Source organism: Balaenoptera acutorostrata, chromosome 14 (genome assembly GCF_949987535.1).
Source record: "Balaenoptera acutorostrata chromosome 14, mBalAcu1.1, whole genome shotgun sequence".
In the NCBI taxonomy this organism is placed as follows: Eukaryota; Metazoa; Chordata; class Mammalia; order Artiodactyla; family Balaenopteridae; genus Balaenoptera; species Balaenoptera acutorostrata.
The window spans coordinates 28,885,854-28,905,235 of NC_080077.1; the positions used below are offsets into that span (position 1 = coordinate 28,885,854).

At 38.5% G+C, this 19,382-nt stretch overlaps 1 protein-coding gene across 1 annotated transcript in view; it reads right to left on the reverse strand.

Moving 5' to 3' along the window:
- Positions 1 to 10,256: 10,256 nt before the first annotated feature.
- Positions 10,257 to 19,382, reverse strand: part of MYB (MYB proto-oncogene, transcription factor) — a 35,209-nt gene continuing 26,083 nt past the window's right edge. The window contains exon 15 of the mRNA XM_057527948.1: positions 10,257 to 11,523. Within this exon, the coding sequence (XP_057383931.1) occupies positions 11,407 to 11,523 (117 nt within the window). The 3' untranslated portion in view covers positions 10,257 to 11,406. The remainder of the gene's footprint in view (positions 11,524 to 19,382) is intronic.

A 19,382-nucleotide genomic window follows, 5' to 3' on the forward strand; every position in this document is an offset into this window, starting at 1 on the left:
AAAGAGGGAGAGGACTCAAATCAATAAAATTCGAAATGAAAAAGGAGAAGTTACAACAGACACGGCAGAAATACAAAACATCCTAAGAGACTACTACAAGCAACTCTATGCCAATAAAATGGACAACCTGGAAGAAATGGACAGATTCTTAGAAAGGTATAACCTTCCAAGACTGAACCAGGAAGAAATAGAAAATATGAACAGACCAATCACAAGTAATGAAATTGAAACTGTGATTAAAAATCTTCCAACAAACAAAAGTCCAGGACCAGATGGCTTCACAGGTGAATTTTATCAAACATTTAGAGAAGAGCTAACACCCATCCTTCTCAAACTCTTCCAAAGAATTGCAGAGGAAGGAACACTCTCAAACTCATTTTATGAGACCACCATCACCCTGATACCAAAACCAGGCAAAGATACTACAAAAAAAGAAAATTACAGGCCAATATCACTGATGAATATAGATGCAAAAATCCTCAACAAAATACAAGCAAACAGAATCCAACAACACATTAAAAGGATCATACACCATGATCAAGTGGGATTTATCCCAGGCATGCAAGGATTATTCAATATACACAAATCAATCAATTTGATACACAATATTAACAAATTTGAAGAAGAAAAACCATATGATCATCTCAATAGATGCAGAAAAAGCTTTTGACAAATTCAACAGCTGTTTATGATAAAAACTCTCCAGAAAGAGGGCATAGAAGGAACCTACCTCAACATAATAAAGACCATATACGACAAACCCACAGCAAACATCATTCTCAATGGTGAAAAACTGAAAGCATTTCTTCTAAGATCAGGAACAAGAAAAGGATGTCCACTCTCGCCACTATTATTCAACATAGTTTTGGAAGTCCTAGCCATGGCAATCAGAGAACAAAAAGAAATAAAAGGAATACAAAATGGAAAAGAAGAAGTAAAACTGTCATTGTTTGCAGATGACATGATACTATACATCGAGAATCCTAAAGATGCCACCAGAAAACTACTAGAGCTAATCAATGAATTTGGTAAAGTTGCAGGATACAAAGTTAATGCACAGAAATCTCTTGCATTCCTATACATTAATGATGAAAAATCTGAAAGAGAAATTAAGGAAACACTCCCATTTACCATTGCAACACAAAGAATAAAATACCTAGGAATAAACCTACCTAGGGAGACAAAAGACCTGTATGCAGAAAACTATAAGACAATGATGAAAGACATTAAAGATGATACAAACAGATAGATATACCATGTTCTTGGATTGGAAGAATCAACAGTGTGAAAATGACTATACTACCCAAAGCAATCTACAGATTCATGTAATCTCTATCAAACTACCAATGGCATTTTTCGCAGAACTAGTACAAAAAATTTCACAATTTGTATGGAAACACGAAAGACCCCGAATAGCAAAAGCAATCTTGAGAAAGAAAAATGGAGCTGGAGGAATCAGGCTCCCAGACTTCAGGCTATACTGCAAAGTTACAGTAATCAAGACAGTATCGTACTGGCACAAAAACAGCAATATAGATCAGTGGAACAGGATAGAAAGCCCAGAGATAATGCCATGCACATATGGTCACCTTATCTTTGATAAAGGAGGCAAGAATATACAATGGACAAAAGGCAGCCTCTTCAGTAAGTGGTGCTGGGAAAACTGGACAGCTACATGTAGAAGAATGAAATTAGAACACTCCCTAACACCATACACAAAAATAAACCCAAAATGGATTAGAGACCTAAATGTAAGACCAGACACTATAAAACTCTTAGAGGAAAACATAGGAAGACTATTCTTTGACATAAATCACAGCAAGATCTTTTTTGATCCACCTCCTAGAGTAATGGAAATAAAAACAAAAATAAAGAAATGGGACCTAATGAAACTTAAAAGCTTTTGCAAAGCAAAGGAAACTACAAACACGACGAGAAGACAACCCTCAGAATGGGAGAAAATATTTGTAAATGAATCAACGGACAAAGAATTCATCTCCAAAATATATAAACAGCTCATGCAGCTCAATATTAAAAAAACAACCCAATCCAAAAATGGGTAGAAGACCTAAATAGACATTTCTCCAATGGGGACATACAGATGGCCAATAAGCACATGAAAAGCTGCTCAACATCACTAATTATTAGAGAAATGCAAATCAAAACTACAGTGAGGTATCACCTCACACCAGTTAGAATGGGCATCATCAGAAAATCTACAAACAGCAAATGCTGGAGAGGGTGTGGAGAAAAGGGAACCCTCTTGCACTGTTGGTGGGAATGTAAATTGATACAGCCACTATGGAGAACAGTATGGAGGTTCCTTAAAAAACTAAAAATAGAATTACCATATGACCCAGCAATCCCACTATTGGGCATATACCGAGAGAAAACCATAATTCAAAAAGACACATGCACTCCAATGTTCATTGCTGCGGTATTTACAATAGCCAGGTCATGGAAGCAACCTAAATGCCCATCGACAGATGAATGGATAAAGAAGATGTGGTACATATATGCAATGGAATATTACTCAGCCATAAAAAGGAACGAAATTGGGTCATTTGTAGAGACGTGGATGAATCTAGAGACTGTCATACAGAGTGAAGTAAGTCAGAGAAAAACAAATATTGTATACTAATGCATATATGTGGAACCTAGGAAAATGGTACAGATGAACCAGTTTGCAGGGCAGAAATAGAGACACAGATGTAGAGAACAAACGTATGGACACCAAGAGGGGAAAGCAGCGGGGGGTGGGGGTGGTGGTGTGATGAACTGGAAGATTGGGATTGGCATGTATACACTGATGTGTATCAAATGGATGACTAATAAGAACATGCTGTATAAGAAAAAAGTAAAATAAAATTTTAAAAAAATGCTGAGGAGTTCTTTCTGAAATTCCTGCTTTCCAAGAATCCCAAGCTCTTCCTTTATTTTATGGTATCATCAATTTTATGGCTGTACAGATTTAATAGCAATTTTCAAAGAAAGAAAAAAATCAGACCATGTTAAAGACATATCCTGATGTAAAATGTTAAAACACGAAAAAGGACATTTTAGGTTTAGAGAAATATGGTTATGGATATGAAGATTTAGAGAAAAATGTGAAACAGGCCATTTTCTTAGTACTTTGGGGGTATCCAAGACCATATTGCTCTGCCAGTTATTTGAAAATTATGTATATCAATTTATGTATAGTTTTGAACTCTGCCTTGCATGAGAAGTGCTCAATAAATATTCAACAAATATTACATTTGTTGGATAACTGACAGATTCTTGGCAAATATCTCTTACCTGTTGTTTTCTATTCCCTTTGACTTGTATATTTAGTCCCCTTATTTGTCCCCTCATTGTCATTTGGTGGAGTTTCCTAATGGAGTGTCATTAATTCATGTCTTCAATGCACTATGTTCAACCAGAATACATGTTTCTAATGTCTTTTCATTTTGGAAGATTTGAAATAGGGTAGGGAAATGGATTTGGGATACTCTGAGTAAAGCCAAGTGGCCATGACCTTACACAATAAACATCTTTCCAGTGTGCTTCAGGCTGGTCGTTGGTCACTGCTTGCACTGACTCGGAAATTGACCAAGGAAGGGAAGGTGAAAGAGTCTTCCCATCGTTAGGTAATTGGGACCATTAAAAAATAGGTAGATGAATTTACATTCTTTAGGTGAATAAAAGAAAATCTTAGCTCTGTCCTTAACATCTGCTCCCAAACACAGGCTAAGGGTGATTTATTAATTTTCAAATTCAGTTCAGAGGATGTTTTCCAGCAGGAAAACCTAACAATCCTATGTACTCCAGTGTCTTTGGGTTACTAAAGCTTTCTTTGAATTTCATTCGTCTTTGATCTGAGGACCTCTGTGTGTTTTGTAACTATATACAGGATTAAATACTTCCTCCATTTAAATAGAAATCACGAAGCACAGAGGTGTAAAGTGACTTGAACAAGGATTTTCGGTAAGTTGATTAGAGACTGGTTTAGAACCAGGGGCTTCTGGATTAAAATAGTGTTGTTGTTTTGTTGTGTTAATATGCTAAACTTCTTGAGCAATAACATCCATTTTGATAGATCATGTGCAATAGAATCATACTATTAAAGAGATTCACATACACGGTGTATAAAATTATGCTTCCCCACATCTTGTAAAAATCAAACAAAAGGTAGATCTGAAGGCCAAGGTTAGCCTTAATTAACAATATCTGTCACATAGTAATTCTCTGGATTTAAGAAACTCTTGTTATAGTTATGGGCTTAATATTTTTCGAATATTCTATAGACCAGTGGGCATTTTAATGAAGAATTATGGGCTCCACTGGAATTGAACGCTATGGGGAGGGTTAGAATGAAAGCACAGGGTTGGGAGACTAGAAGGCTTTTCCTAAGGCCTTAGTGTGATCCCCTAAGAAAGACCACCTGCCTTAGAATCACCTGGAAGCTTGTTGAAATATTTCTAGGTCTACACCTGACTCATGAATCAGATCCCTGTGGGTGAGGTCAAGAATCTTCATTTTAAGTAAGTTCTCAGTGTGTTTCTGATGCCCTCAAAGTCTGAAAACCACTGGAATATAAGAATGTGTTCTAGATTAAAGAGTGTAATAAAAGAAATGTTAAAGTAAGCTGAAGATACCCTCGAGAGCAATCCTGGCAGGATTCCTTAATGGGCAAAACACCAGACAAATCAAGGACTATGCCATATTTTAAAAAGTCAATTGAAGATGTGGTGTTTGAAAACAACAAGGAGGATTTTAGATAAATTATTGGTTGAAAATATTCTGCTCTTAAAGGGGAAAAGTGTTTTATGCAAACAATTCTTCCTTAACTAATTACTTTATATAGGAAAAAATATGAAAACAGCCTTGATATACTTCAGATCAAAGGATATTTTTCAATAAGATTTTCTGGGATTAAAGCATATTCTTTTGAAATTAAGAAGCAGTAGGAAATATACTATGTAAAATCCAATTAACTGGGTATAAAATTCAGACTCTGCAATCATTTGGCCCTGCTAACATGAGGTTTAAGTTTATATTATGTATAAAAAAGAGATTTGAACAGAATTATTTCTATAAATCAGGGATAAACTAATCATTTTATTTCCCTGAACTAAAATCATTCAATGACCCCCCCATATCTCTAAGGACTAAGTTCAAACGCTTGCAGAATATTTATACGACTTCCTTCTCCAGCCTCATGTCTTTCCCCCAGGTTTCCCTTTTGGTTTCTCCTCATTCTGACCTCTCAGATCTCACCAGTCTTCTTCTCTCTGCCGGGAACCTTCCCTCTTTCTCCCTTCTTCTCCAGCATGTAGTGAGCACTTAACACATATTGTATTATTGCTAACAATTTCACTACTGACAATGGAGAAAAGTGGACACATTAAGATATAGTTTCAAGGTAGAGTAGTCAGGTCTTTCTGAGCCCTTGGGTGTAAGAGGGGTGAGACATCAAGGATGATACTTAAATTTTTGGCTTTTGAAATGAAGAAATTAATTTAAAAATTAGGCCTAATTACTGCAGATGAGAAAAAAAGAAGCATTGAGTGATTGCAAGTTTTGTTTTGTTCATACTAAGTTTAAGATACCTATGGGTGAGGGAGAGATGTTAACATGGAATAGGATACAGGAGTCTGGACTTTCAGAACAGGGTTAGAGCTGAAGATAGAGATGGTACTTAAAGCAACAGCAGTCTTGAAATCCCTTGGAAAGAATGATGTAGAGAGAAGGTGGAAAGGGCCACTTCAAGGCCAAAGGAAGAAGGAGTAGCAAGCAGAGGAAACCAGTGAGGAAGGGAAAAAAACCAGAAGAGGGTACCCTGGAGCCAAGAGAGGAAAGTGGTTCAAGAAAGTGGGAGTGGGACTTCCCTGGTGGTCCAGTGTTTAAGACTCTGTGCTTCCAATGCAGGGGGTGCAGGTTCGATCCCTGGTCGGGGAACTAAGGTCCCACATGCCATGGCGCTCGGCCAAAAAAAAAAAAAAAAAAACAAAAAAAAAAAGAAGTGGGAGTGTCGATTCGGTTGAAGGCTGCAAATGAGTGAGGTAAAATGAGGCTTAAGAAGTAACCACCGGATTGGGCAACATGGAGGCCATTGGTGACAATGACGAGGGTGAACATGATGGAGTAGGGGCGATGAAAGTTCATGTGGCATGGGTTGCGGGAGGACGCAACAGGAGGAAGTGGTGACCAAAACCATAGAAGATCCCTTAAGCAGTTTTGCTGAGAAGAGCAGCAGATAAATGGGGCTTTATGATGGTGATATGGGATAAAGAGAGTGTTACTTTTTACTGCTGGGAGATGTAGACCATGTTAATATGATAAGAATGATCTGGGAGAGAGGAAGACACTAGCATATAGGAGAAAGATAGTATCTGCAGGATGAGGCCTGGAGGATACAAGGATTGCAGAGGCCAAATGGAAGGGCCAGCCCATGTTTGCAGCCAGGAGTGTTCATCCAAGCCAGCAAGAGGGAAGGCAAGGATGTCAGAACATGTGCTGGTCTGTGGGTGGCTTTGGTGTGGGACGGTGAATACTTATATTTTGTCATGGATGTGTATGAGTCAAGGTTATCAGTTGGGAATTGGATGGAGATGGGATGGAGAGGGCTGAAAGAAAGTAGTGTGAAATGGTTGCCCAGAGGGAGGGAAGAAAAATACGCTAGAGAATATCTTCAGGCAGTACCATTGCCTAAGTGTCCATTTGCAATTTGTCATCATGAATTTAAAGTCAGACAAGTCATTATATTTGGGTGTTTTTCTCCAGTAAACTTCAGATGCTACCCTCACCCTGCTGCCCCCCTCTTTAGCTTGGCTTTGTCTGTCAGTCCTGCTAGATTCTTCCATGGAAACTTGTGTGGCTCCCCCAAGTCTAGATCTGGTCCTCTCCAGTGGTTTCTGTTACCCCTATACGAACATACCATAATTGTCCACTTATGCATCTGTCTCTCCCATCAGAACATAAGCTCACAGAAGGCAGGGAATTGTTTTTTAGATTTATTTATTATTTATTTTATTTTAAAATTTATTTTTGGCTGGGTTGTGTTTTAGTTGCAGCTCGCGGGATCTTCATTGAGGTGCATGGTCTTCTCTCTAGTTGTGGTGCACGGGTTCCAGAGCTTCGTTGCCCTGGGCATGTGGGATCTTAGTTCCCTGACCAGGGATCGAACCTACGTGCCCTGCGTTGTAAGGCAGATTCTCTACCATTGGACCACCAGGAAAGTGCCGGGATTTTTTTAATCTACGTTGTTCTGAGTTCTAACCCCAACTTCAAACACAGCACTTAGCACACAGTTGGTGCTGAACATATACTAGTTGAATAAGAGAAACATGGTGCATAAGGCAGATATCAGTCTCTCCAGTTTCCACATTAGCATCAAGAACATTTGTGTCAAATGTTAATTAAAAAGAATTCTAACCTATTTATTGCCCAAACGCTAAGTTCCCTAAAATTTATAGTTCAGCTTCCTCTTACTGTAATTCCCAAAGTTACTACATATAATTGTATACAATTTCACTTCATTTCTCAAAAGAGGTTTTGCCTTTTAGCTGATTTCTTTCCTTTACCCTCTAAAAATGATGAATAAGGAAGACCTTATTTCATAATAGCAAGATTAAAGGAGAAAAATAAGCACCAAATTTGTAAGTATTTTAAGTACAGTGTACCAGATCTGCCCGTCACATTTTATCTACTAGATAGTTTTCTTTTTCGAATTAGAAACCCATGCATTTAAGGAAAATATACCCCGTATTTCCCACATACAGTTGTACAAGAAAGAGAAACATATATTTAAATATGTTTAGGAATATTTTGAATGATTAGGAGTATTTTGAAAAGATATAATTTAGATCTAAAGTTAATTTTAATACAAAGAGTAGATTTAACACACAATCAAGGATGTGGGCCTCAGTGGTACTCACTTCTCCGTTGCTAGGTTACAGACCTGCTTTTTCTTTGACGATAGTCATTATAGTGACTTATGTCATCAATAAGCCCGACAACATTTTACAAAGACACAAGAATGCATTTACTATCTCATATAATCTTCACAATACCCCACAACCTTGAGATGTATTTTTATCTCCAATATAAGTAAAGTGAAGTTTAGGGAGATTAAGTAAAACTCTTACCAAGTCACAGAGCTGGTAAAGGGCAGAGTCTGAACTCAAAACAAGACTGTTTGGGCTCCAAAACTGATTTGCTTTCAATAAAGCAGTGTGGAGAACCTCTTATTGGAAGCCCCTCATGTTGTTAAAGGTCCCTTGCAGTTCTAATGTTGTATAATTTCTAAAGAGAAAAAGTTCTTCCTTGTACATTTTATTCACCTTGGATTATCAGCCCTATTAATGGCTGAGAGACAGTTTAGAATATTCTCTGTGTCTCTCCTATTCTCCAGATGTGCACATGTGGACTCAAACTTTACACATAGTGACTCAAAAGGACAACCATTGTTTGGGTAGCAAGTAATGCTGTTTCCATTTATTTTAGTACTGGAATCTCTGCGGTAGAGAGCAGGAGGATTAAAAAAAATGTCTAGGACATGGGGCTTCCCTGGTGGCGCAGTGGTTAAGAGTCTGCCTGCCAATGCAGGGAACACGGGTTCGAGCCCTGGTCTGGGAAGATCCCACATGCCGCGGAGCAACTAAGCCCGTGAGCCACAACTACTGAGCCTGCGCGTCTGGAGCCTGTGCTCCGCAACGGGAGAGGCCGCGACAGTGAGAGGCCTGTGCACCGCGATGAAGAGTGGCCCCCGCTCGCCGCAACTGGAGAAAGCCCTCGCACAGAAACGAAGACCCAACACAGCCAAAAATAAATAAATAAATAAATTTATTAAAAAAAAAAAATGTCCAGGACAGATAAAGGTTTTAGAGATGCTTGTGAAATGGGCGTTACATTAATGTATTTATGCACAAAACCTAAATTTACACTTCTTTTCATTAGTTTAGGTGTTTACTCTCTAGTTATTAGGTTATGTGCTTATTGCAAAAGTAAATATTTTGGTTCTATATAATGCTGAATTCACTCTTGCCATTAATTTATTTTAATAGATATTCAATGACCCCTAAGTTGAACTCTGCAATTGGCAATGCACATTATCGATGAGATGAACATTTGACACACCACACAGCATGCATCACTTAATTATGGAAAGCTTATGCAATAACGAACATTTGTATAGTGCATTATTTAACAAAAGTGCATTGCAGGAATGAACTCATTTTACAGATGGAGAAAAAAGGCTCAGAGAGGTTAATGACTTGTTCAAGTTCAAGCTCCTAGTAAGTGGCAGAATTAGCACCTGGAAAAGACTCTGCGGGTGCCTGAATGTAATAAGCTTCCTAACACTGAGATGATGTGTTATTATCTATTAGAAAGACAATCAAAGAATACTAAGCGGTCTTAAAGACTAATAATTAGGGGCAACAAATCCTTGGCTCTAGGAACACCAAGTGCATCATGCCTATGAGAATTCAAAATCTGAGTTGGAAAGGAGGGACTAAAGGAAATTGTAAGGAACCTATGTGAAAGGGATATTGTAGCACAGTGAGGAGAACACTGAGCTGAGAGATGGAAGCCAGTGGGAGTTGGACAGAATGGATGGCTCGGCTGGGTCGCCCTGTCCTTACCCCAACAGAGAAATGTCCTCTGGCTCTGCCCCAGGAGGCTGATCAGCTGCCTTACATCCGGGTACTCCTGTGCCTTCTAGCTTCTGGTTGGTTCTGCCAATGAGGACCCTTGGCAGAGATGGGAGGGGCAGGGAATATAAAGTTAGGGATTACCCTTGGCTCTCTTTCTGTGAGAATTCCAAAGGTCGCTGCTCCTTTCAAGAGCTCCTGCTTTCCATGACTCTCCCCTTCCACGTGACAGTGTCCTTCAGGCCTGCATCCATGAGTACGTGCTACCCTTTGTGGTCCTGCTACCCCCTGCCCACATCTGTGGTATCAGTACCCTTGTAAACGACCTCTCCTTGCATTATCCCAATTCAAATGCTGCTGGAACCCTGAATGATAGATTCTGGAAGATTCTTCCCAGCTGTCATTCTGCACATGATTGTTTTGTGAACTACTGAACTTGGTTTGCTTGTCCTTCTTTCTCCAAAGTTATAATTCTTGGCTTCTTCAAGTGAAGTTCAGATGGTGTGCAAATTATTAACAGAGGAAAGTGCTCTGCTTTCACTCCATTTTCTTAAAATTATGACTATTGTCCACAGTCGAAAGTAAGACAGAAGTCAAAAGTAAGTAAAATAAGGGCACAGCTTTATTTCACTACAAGGCAGTAAGTACACTGTCATATCAAAAGTTCAGTGCCGGCCATCTTGCACCAAATGTTCTTAAGGCAGCAACTGGCTATCAACCCCAGCTGCAAACACAGGTTCTGTGTGGCAGTTCTGAGACCATACGCTTAGAGACCACGGGGAATGCTGATTAAACACATAACTCCTGAATTAAAGAACAGTCAGGCGGAACTCAAAACAAAACATAGGACATCAACAACACAGATCTCCCAAGAAAGAAGTGCAGTGCATGCTCTTATAAACCAACAATAACAAAAGACAAAAAACAACCACAAATGCAAAATCTCCCAAACAAGTTTTCCAATGTATTACAAAAGGAAAAAAAGTATATATATATATAAAAAATAAAAAAGTTTGAAATACTAGTGCATAGTCAATTACCTAACACCAAGTTTCTTTTCTCTCCGTCCCAAGCTCTACTGCCCCTCTGATACTAGCAGCATGTCTACAGGCTAAGACCATAGCAGCAAAACACATTTTTTTTCATTTGGCATATACAAAATTAAATTACTGAATAAAAATATAATTTTTTATAAAACTATTTCATACAGTAATAATTTTTAAAGCAAGCTAACAAAAAAACCCTCATAAAATGGTTTAGTACAATAAATGTACCTCCAATGTTATTAACCATAAATGAGCATTTACAATATTGATTACTTATTCCATGGTGTTAAGCCAACATTTATAGTAATGCATTGTGTTTAGTGATTGAGAAAAGTGAAATATTGGAGTACCTTTTTGTGTAAAATTTCAAAAACCCCATCACAGAAAAAATACTGGTCTGCTGGATCCTCTTAAAATACAGATAAATCATTTTATGTTTTTTTTAAAAAAAAAATCTGCAGTAAGATACTAACAACTGACTACAATTCATGACCTAATAATTTAGGTAAGACTGTTATTTATTAATTTTTTTTAAAAAATTCGTTTAGTTGGGTGAAATCTGATACGATTTCATCCACCTAAATGCACTTGGTGCTGCTCTCAACTGTTGTACCACAACAAAAATAGGCTCTTCTCCCATTCATGAAAAGTTTCATGTAGAGGAATGCTATATCCCAAATCAACTTGAAGTGTTCTGAAAACCATAATGCTTGTCTGCAAACGTCTCACATGACCAGAGTCCGGGTTGAGAAGGCGTTCACGTATTTACGAGCCTGACCGGAAGCCGTCATCTGATCGTCTGTCTTCCCACAGGATGCAGTTTCCCAGGCACCGCTACAAGGCTAATGGGGAGAGAGAAGGCAATGGCAAGGTCAGACCAGGAAGCACACACTTTAGCCCACAAATGGATTCCCAGTCCCAGCAGGGCCAGCAGAAAAAAATGTTGACCTCCAGACAGCAAGTAGTAGACACCAGGGAGCCTTTGTCAGATAAAATCTTCCCTCTGACAACCAGGAATCCAGCATTCTTAAGTGATATTAATTATCAGAAATTGTTTATCGTGAAGAGAGAAAACCCACTCCAAGCAGTATGATAAGATACAGCTGTATCCTCACACTTGAGTGCCTTTTGTCTATTAGGAGATTTTACAGAGTTGGAGACAGGAATGAGTCTAATCCCCCAGATACCTAAGGTGAGCTGTGGGCATTTACTCATTAAGCAAACTGGTGAGTGCTTGAGCCACCCAGCAAAGAAGCTCCTGTAGGTGCTGGAATTGATCAACACCTACTAAACATAGTATATCTTTTTAATCAATTAAATTGATTAAGTTGAGTTATGAAAATTTAAATTTAGCAATTAAAATGGATATTTATCAATTAAATACCAATTAATTAAGAAATATCGGTTTACTTGGATAGCTTACTTTTTAAAGATACAGGATGGAACTAATATCTCATGGGCAGCATCTGGATCCTTCACACACATGATCTCATTTACACAGCACAACTAACCTGGGTGGGAGGTTCATTCTCTCTTAAACTGGGCAGGAAATGGAGACTCAGAAAGTAAGGATAACTTGCCCAAGGCCACTCTATGGGTAAGTAGTGTAATGCTTTTGAACCTGTGTCTGTCTTCTGTGAGCCCTGGCTCCTGCCTTCCCTCCATGTTGCTTCAAACCAAAATATGTACTATTTGTGCCCTACTTATTTCCCAAAAGGATTTAAGATGCTTACAAAATAAATATAAGCAAAGAGAGTTTAAAAAGTGGACAAGGCAGGGTCACAGAGAAATGTGGAAAAAATAAATAATATGAAGATGAGGTGAGATTTGTATTCAAAACACTTGCCATGAACTATAATGCACCAGTAAGATGTAAACTCCAAACATGGCTCTGAGCTCTCTAGCAGTCAATGCAAAGAAGGAAACAGAAACACAAGCAGATATAAGATTTGCTGTCTGTGAGCTCAAAACTAAATCAGTGGTTTTAAAAAGCACAACTATTCCTAGTATTGATATCTAAGAGGGATGTTTTTCATGGGCAAAAGAAGAACAAGAAAAGAAAGGCCTCTGCTGTCCTTTAAGAGAAAAAATGAACGCATGTGAAACTGGTGGAGTGACGACAGGCAGATGAAAGGTTTGTGGTCCCACGGCCAGATGAGGAGGAGACGGGGCACCAAGGAGCAGCCAGGGCAATGCTCTAGGCAAAGGGCATGAATAGGCAGGGTTTAGATAGACAAGTGGTAAAGAGGGTAACCCAGGTGGAAAAATAACATGAAAGAGTCAGGAAGCTGCAGTTTGTACATTGCTTGTGGGAGGGACTGGGAGACAGAGAGGAAGGGACACAATGGATTAAATGACAACATTTAACAAGTGCTTACTATGCACCACTCACGCTTCTAAGTATTTTACATGTATCATCTCATTTAATTCTCATACAAAACACCAGTGGCATAAGTATGGCTCATTACACCTGTTTTACAGAGCAGGCAATTTTAAAAGAAGAGAGAGCTGAGGCAACGTCCTTAAAGTCACCCAGCTAAGAAGGGATGAAGTAGAAATGTGAATCCGGGCTCTAACTTGCTGCTTCCATTAGAGTTCTTATCAGTGGGAAATTGTAGGGTCCTGTCAGCAGGGCCTTGGAATGCAGGAAGAAGTGCTTAGATGAGGTGTCAAAGTCATCAGACTTTTAGCAAATAGGTAAGATAATTCTGAATGAACGTGGTGTTTGTATGGTGATGGGGTTTCCTTGCCTAGGGTCTGGAATAAATTTTCAGTGACATAAGGTTTACAGTGCCATGTTTCTAACTTGTAAACTTTCACAGGACACAAAGTAGATTACCCAGTTTCTGCCCAATCTGTCATGCCATCTCACTGCCAATGTAAAGGCACCATCCAAGTTTACATATATTTACTCTCAAGGCTCAGAGGCTCTATACATAACTTGAAATACTACATAGGCAAGATCGATTATCATAATATTTTCCCAGAACTGTGAATCACAAAAATGGCAGGACAAAGATGACAAGGCGTTCTGGGCTGACTTCTGCCATTGAGTCACATTTAATGTTTTCCTAAGTAAAATCACCAGAGTAGTTTAAGCATTCTTTGATACAGTTCTGAATAAATGATATTTCTCTAGTTTGAAGGAAGTGGATTACATATACATATTTCTTTGGTGTGTTATCTGCCCATCCAAATCTCATATTTTAGTTTAGTTGACTGCTTACATGTTGTTGCTAACATTTTTCAGTGCAGCACTGAAACACCTAATTGACACAAGGAATCCAATTAACAAAATAAAATTTAATGTTATCATTGTAATTTTGAGCTTGTATGTGTAGTGACACACATAGAACATATATGACAATGTGACATATAATAACAATGTGACATCCTAACATGACAATGTGACATACAATAACAATAGGACATATACTAACTACCATTTGAGAGTGAATAGTTAAAGATGATGGCTGTCCATCATGAGTACTATGCAGGGCTTAGAATCAATGATGTACACAGAACAAAGTACATGGATCTTAAAAGCAAGTGACTAAAGAAGATGCAGAATAAAATATCTTACTATGCTAATATATGTAAGCAAAAAATAACATAAAGATACACACAAAACCCAAAAATACATATTTCGAAAGAATACATACAAACAAATGAAGGGGAAAGGAGAATGTAGGTGAAAAGGGAGATAAAAGTGAGGAGCAAGGAAGAAAGGATTGTTTCTGTTTTTCTCTGGTTAAGAATTTTTCTACTTAGCTGTGCTTCAATTAACATAGAATTAATTTTCTATATTAAAGTAAATTAAGTATCTTAAAATCCTATATTAAAAGAATCTTATGCTTGCTTTTACAGTGCCTCTTGGTAAAAGTCAGGTTCTGATCCTTGACAACATAGTACTTAATTCGGAATTCCCAATGTCTGTTCAAGAGAATCTAACACAGTTATCGGCTTAGTATATTTTCAGCTTGGACTTTGACTGTGTTCTTGTTGGATCTCCCAGATGGCTCATCACTTTATTCATGTTTGGCTCTTCCTCCAGGACCAGATATTTAAAACAAAATCAATATAAAGAAGGTACCATATATTTTTAGTTAGTACTTTGAAAACACTTTTCAAACAGTCAGCTTCCCCCAAGTCAAAATGAAATTTATGAAGAAATAAATCAAATTGAATAACTATCTGAATTTCAGAAAGCAGAGCATTTCAGGGGCACCTAAGCCCTGAAGCTCAGAGTTGAGGGAGGGCAAGACGACTTGGAACACCTGAACCTCCCAGTGTAGACAGACACCAAGACACAGTAGCCACTGTGTGCAAGAACCACCGAGTGCAGAACAAAAAGGCGAACGTGAGTGGGCAGCTCCTTTTCCGCACCGTGAGAGTACAAAGCAAGCACTTCTTACAACCATGAATGGAAATACTGGTCAGAGCAGACACATACCTACTTTGTGAAGGTAAAGGAAGAGCAGAAGGTCGAATATTCGGGTAAGAAAGGAAATGCTGAGGTCCACCAGCCAAAAGGGCAGCTGCCTCCTCCTGCTATTTCTTTCTCCCTCCTTACCTTGAAGCCCTGGGGCCCTGGGCCAACTTTTCAAGCTGATGGAATAGTTCTGACAAAGGAGGATTAAACATCTTCGTGCTAGAAGGATGTTTTTTAATACTGTCATGTAGATCCTTGTGCTTCCTCATTCCCTCTCCTTAAATGTTAGTTTCATTTACACTAAAGAATTAGTAAGAATTACAGATTTCTGCACATGAATTCTTGTTAAATGACTAACCCATGGTGCTGTTGCAGACATGTCACTCTACCCTAATTCATTTCAACATCAATAATCCTACCGCACACATCCTCCTCCTCCTGCCCACGAGTTATCTTACGTATCCCATAATTTACCTTTAATTGCCCCTGGGCAGAAGTGAACTGAAAACGGACTGTCCGAGGTCTAACTGGGATATCCTGCTGAAGCACTTTAAATAAATACTCAGATCCTTTCCAGAAAACAGAAGAAAAAAAAAACGAGACAAGACCATGTCCACAGGTGGTTTTCTGTCAGAATTAAATTATCTCCACATTTTCACTTAGAATATGAATGGTTTTTTCATCATGCTGAACAAGAACTGCCATTGTTGTTATATTCATAGAGCAGCTTCACACAATAGCTGGTGATGTCAATAGCCTGGGCAGGGTATGCGCTTTACAATTCACAGACCTCATAAGAAACTTGCGTGAAGTCATAAAAAAAAGATTTTGCAAAACCAAAACAACTTATAAGATGGTATTACATTTTTCTGTTTCAGTTTTTAAAATAATAAGCAGATATAAATGGTGTCCAAAAGACTAAGAATTATTTGATAATTCCATTTAACCTATCTGAAGAAAAGACTTACTCTGGACTAAAATTCTAAAAGTCAGAATTCCTTCCCAGTGGGGCATCTTTTAAAATGTATTAGTTATCTAAGAGATAATGTTGAAATCTTTAGCTGTATCTTGAAAGTCAAGAATAAACCTGAAATGAAGCGTGGCTAAGGTAAGGTTAATGGTTATCAAACTTTTCCCACGCATAAATGCTTCCCTATGTCTGCACAAAACAATTAAATGCTCCCAACTTCAGAGTTGCTAACTTTTCATAGAAAAGAGACCTAAAAGTTAGCGGGTCAAAGGTCCAGATGGTGATGGAGGGTGTCCCATCCACCAGTGCCTCCACATCCCACCCAGGTCTAAGTTAACAATCGCTAATAGGGATGGAGTTTTCCCAAATTTGGAGTTTGTCCCCAATGTCTCTAGGGTTCTTTTCATCTTACATGTTGATAGACTTCCCAACAGTTTTAATCACATAGCCTCAGATGTCACAATTTTTTGGAAGAATAACTCTTTCCTTAGTCACATATTGGTTTTCAACTATTGAGATTAAGATAAGTGCCAAATTGCTCTAAAGCAATTCTATCTTTGTTGGCCCAAGGAAGATTCAATATCACAGTGTTTACCAAACCCAACCAAACAAAAAAATCCAGGTCGTGTACTCTGTAGGGTAGAGCACTCTGAATTTGAGCTCAACTTGCCTTCCCCACTCATTTAGCCTTTCTCAGTTCACCCCAAAAACTGTACATGGTAAACTTGCTTATTATATAAGATATATTGAAAGCAGGTCACTGAAATATTACTGACAGCTATGTGAAATCTTGCCAGGGCAAGTGGAAAAAAGTGACCCAAGGGAGAACCAAATGGATACAGAGGTATCCAGGGGAGTAGGTCAACAACAGCACACTAAGAAATGCCTGGAAAGATCTATGTCACATGGAGACGGACTGTTTCTATGTCAGTTGACATGCCAACACAAGCAGCAGAAAAATAGAGAAGACCCGTAAATCAGTTGTTTCATCTCCATAACACCAAAGAGATCTGACTACCTTTATTTCAGGAATCAGTTGAATCAGCAATCTCTTTTGGTGACCCACTGACACAGTTCTGCCGGAGTGGAACAAGGAATGAGAAAGAGCATGTGAGAGGAAATAATACACCAGAGTGCAAATGGACCTGGCTGTTGGTGAGGCCTCCTTGCCTATGTTTCTAAGGACAGAGACAGTGCATACCCTTTGCCTAAAAATAGGTACCACCAATGTACATTGGCAAGTGTGCTGCCATTTTGAAAGTAATATTATATCCATTTGCTCTTCATAGAAACCTTGTATGATAAGTGGAGGAAATACTATAGTCCCCAATTTAAAATGAGAGCATTTTCATCTGAAGAAGTTAATGAATTAAAAACATGCAGTTAGAAACTGGTGATGTCTAGACTGGAACCCAGGTGCCTGTTGCCTGCATGCTAGCTTATTACACTCCTTAGCAATGCCGATCATGCAAAAAGCAATCCAAAGCACATGGAACTGAAGAAGTGAGCTTCAACTGCTTGCAATAATATCGTAAGATTCTTTGATGCTGTGCAAATGTGTTTAAGTATTAATGGCTTGAGGAATTTACTTAAATTAAACTCACTGCTTTAAAAAAGTAAGGCTAGGACAAGCCAAGTCAGGAAATTAAAATTTAAGGCTGTCATTCTGTGGTTACAAAAAAGAGGAAAGTGAGTGAGTAAAAAGCATATGAACACATCTTTTACATTTGGGTTTTAAACAGGAATAAAAGGAAATTATAATTTAAGAGAAAAATACAGAAGTTCAGAGGCTTATAACTTAAGTACAGTTTCAGATCTACCAATGAAAATGTCTACCTTAGGAAATGTTTACTGGCATAATGTATTTATTTCAAAATGTAAAGCAAATTGAAAGCACATTGAGAAAAACAGGCAGTTCTTTTCTCCTTGCTGAGGGAGCTGTGTGTGTGTGTATGTGTGTGTGTCTGCCTTGGGCTCTTTCAGGGTAACTTTTGAACAGCAGAATCCAATAGTGTTCCACAGTGAATCTGCCTGTCCTGCCCCAAACTGCAAGCTTTCTAGGCTGAATGTCTATTTCCTCATTTGTGTATAAGCTTCTAGACTCCATTCTCTACTACCATACAACGTGAGGAAAACAGCACAATGGTCCGAAAATCTCACATATTCTGAGCTACATGAAAGACACAAATATCAAAAATGTCTCAGAACATTTTTATTATAAGAGTCCCTGTTTGTTTTTACAATTAAAGTTAAGGCAACTAAAAAAAAGAAGAAGAAATCCAACTATTACACTATTATGCAGCTGCTGCAAATTCCTTTTAAAAAAAGATCAAGGGCTTCCCTGGTGGCGCAGTGGTTGAGAATCTGCCTGCTAATGCAGGGGACACGGGTTCGAGCCCTGGTCTGGGAAGATCCCACATGCCACGGAGCAGCTGGGCCCGTGAGCCACAACTACTGAGCCTGCGCGTCTGGAGCCTGTGCCCCGCAACGGGAGGGGCCGCGATAGTGAGAGGCCCGCGCACCGCGATGAAGAGCGGTCCCCGCACCGCGATGAAGAGTGGCCCCCACTTGCCGTAACCAGAGAAAGCCCTCGCATGAACCGAAGACCCAACACAGCCAAAAAAAAAAAAAAAAAAAAAAAAAAAAAAAAAAAAAAAAAAGATCAAGCATAAATAATTTCAAAAACAAATATAACATTATGCATAATGGCTTATAATAGCCTCTAAACATTATAGCTTATGGACTAGGGGTTACATGGAAAGCTCTGAGTTATTAAAATTCTTTGCTTCTCAATGACAACCTGCATAAAAAATGGGCATACTTAGCACCCTGAGTTTGGTCTCTACATACCATTTCCCACTAAAAGGATCACAGCACCTTAGGGAAATGGCTGGTTCCAAGAAGAGAGGAAGGAAATGTAACTATTACACGTATTCATGTGTAAGCACATGCATTTATATGTGCATTAGAAGCTGAACTATAAAGCCCCAATATTTGGGGCCTCAAAACAATAACTACTCTGTCTAAAGTGTTACAGCTATAATTAAGCTAAGGATCACTACCACTGAAATGACAGAACACAGAATTGTACAGTTAGTGTAGTCTTCAATAAACTTTTCTTGTACCTAAGTAAATTTATTTAGTCAACTAGATGGATAGACAATCAACTGTATTATACAAATGACATTTTACATTTTAGAAGTATTGGAAATTTAAAATATTTTAGGAGTCACATTTAGTTGTTTTAATTAAATGCACTCTAACAAAAATGTCTAGATTGTTTGGTTAAAACCCCATTT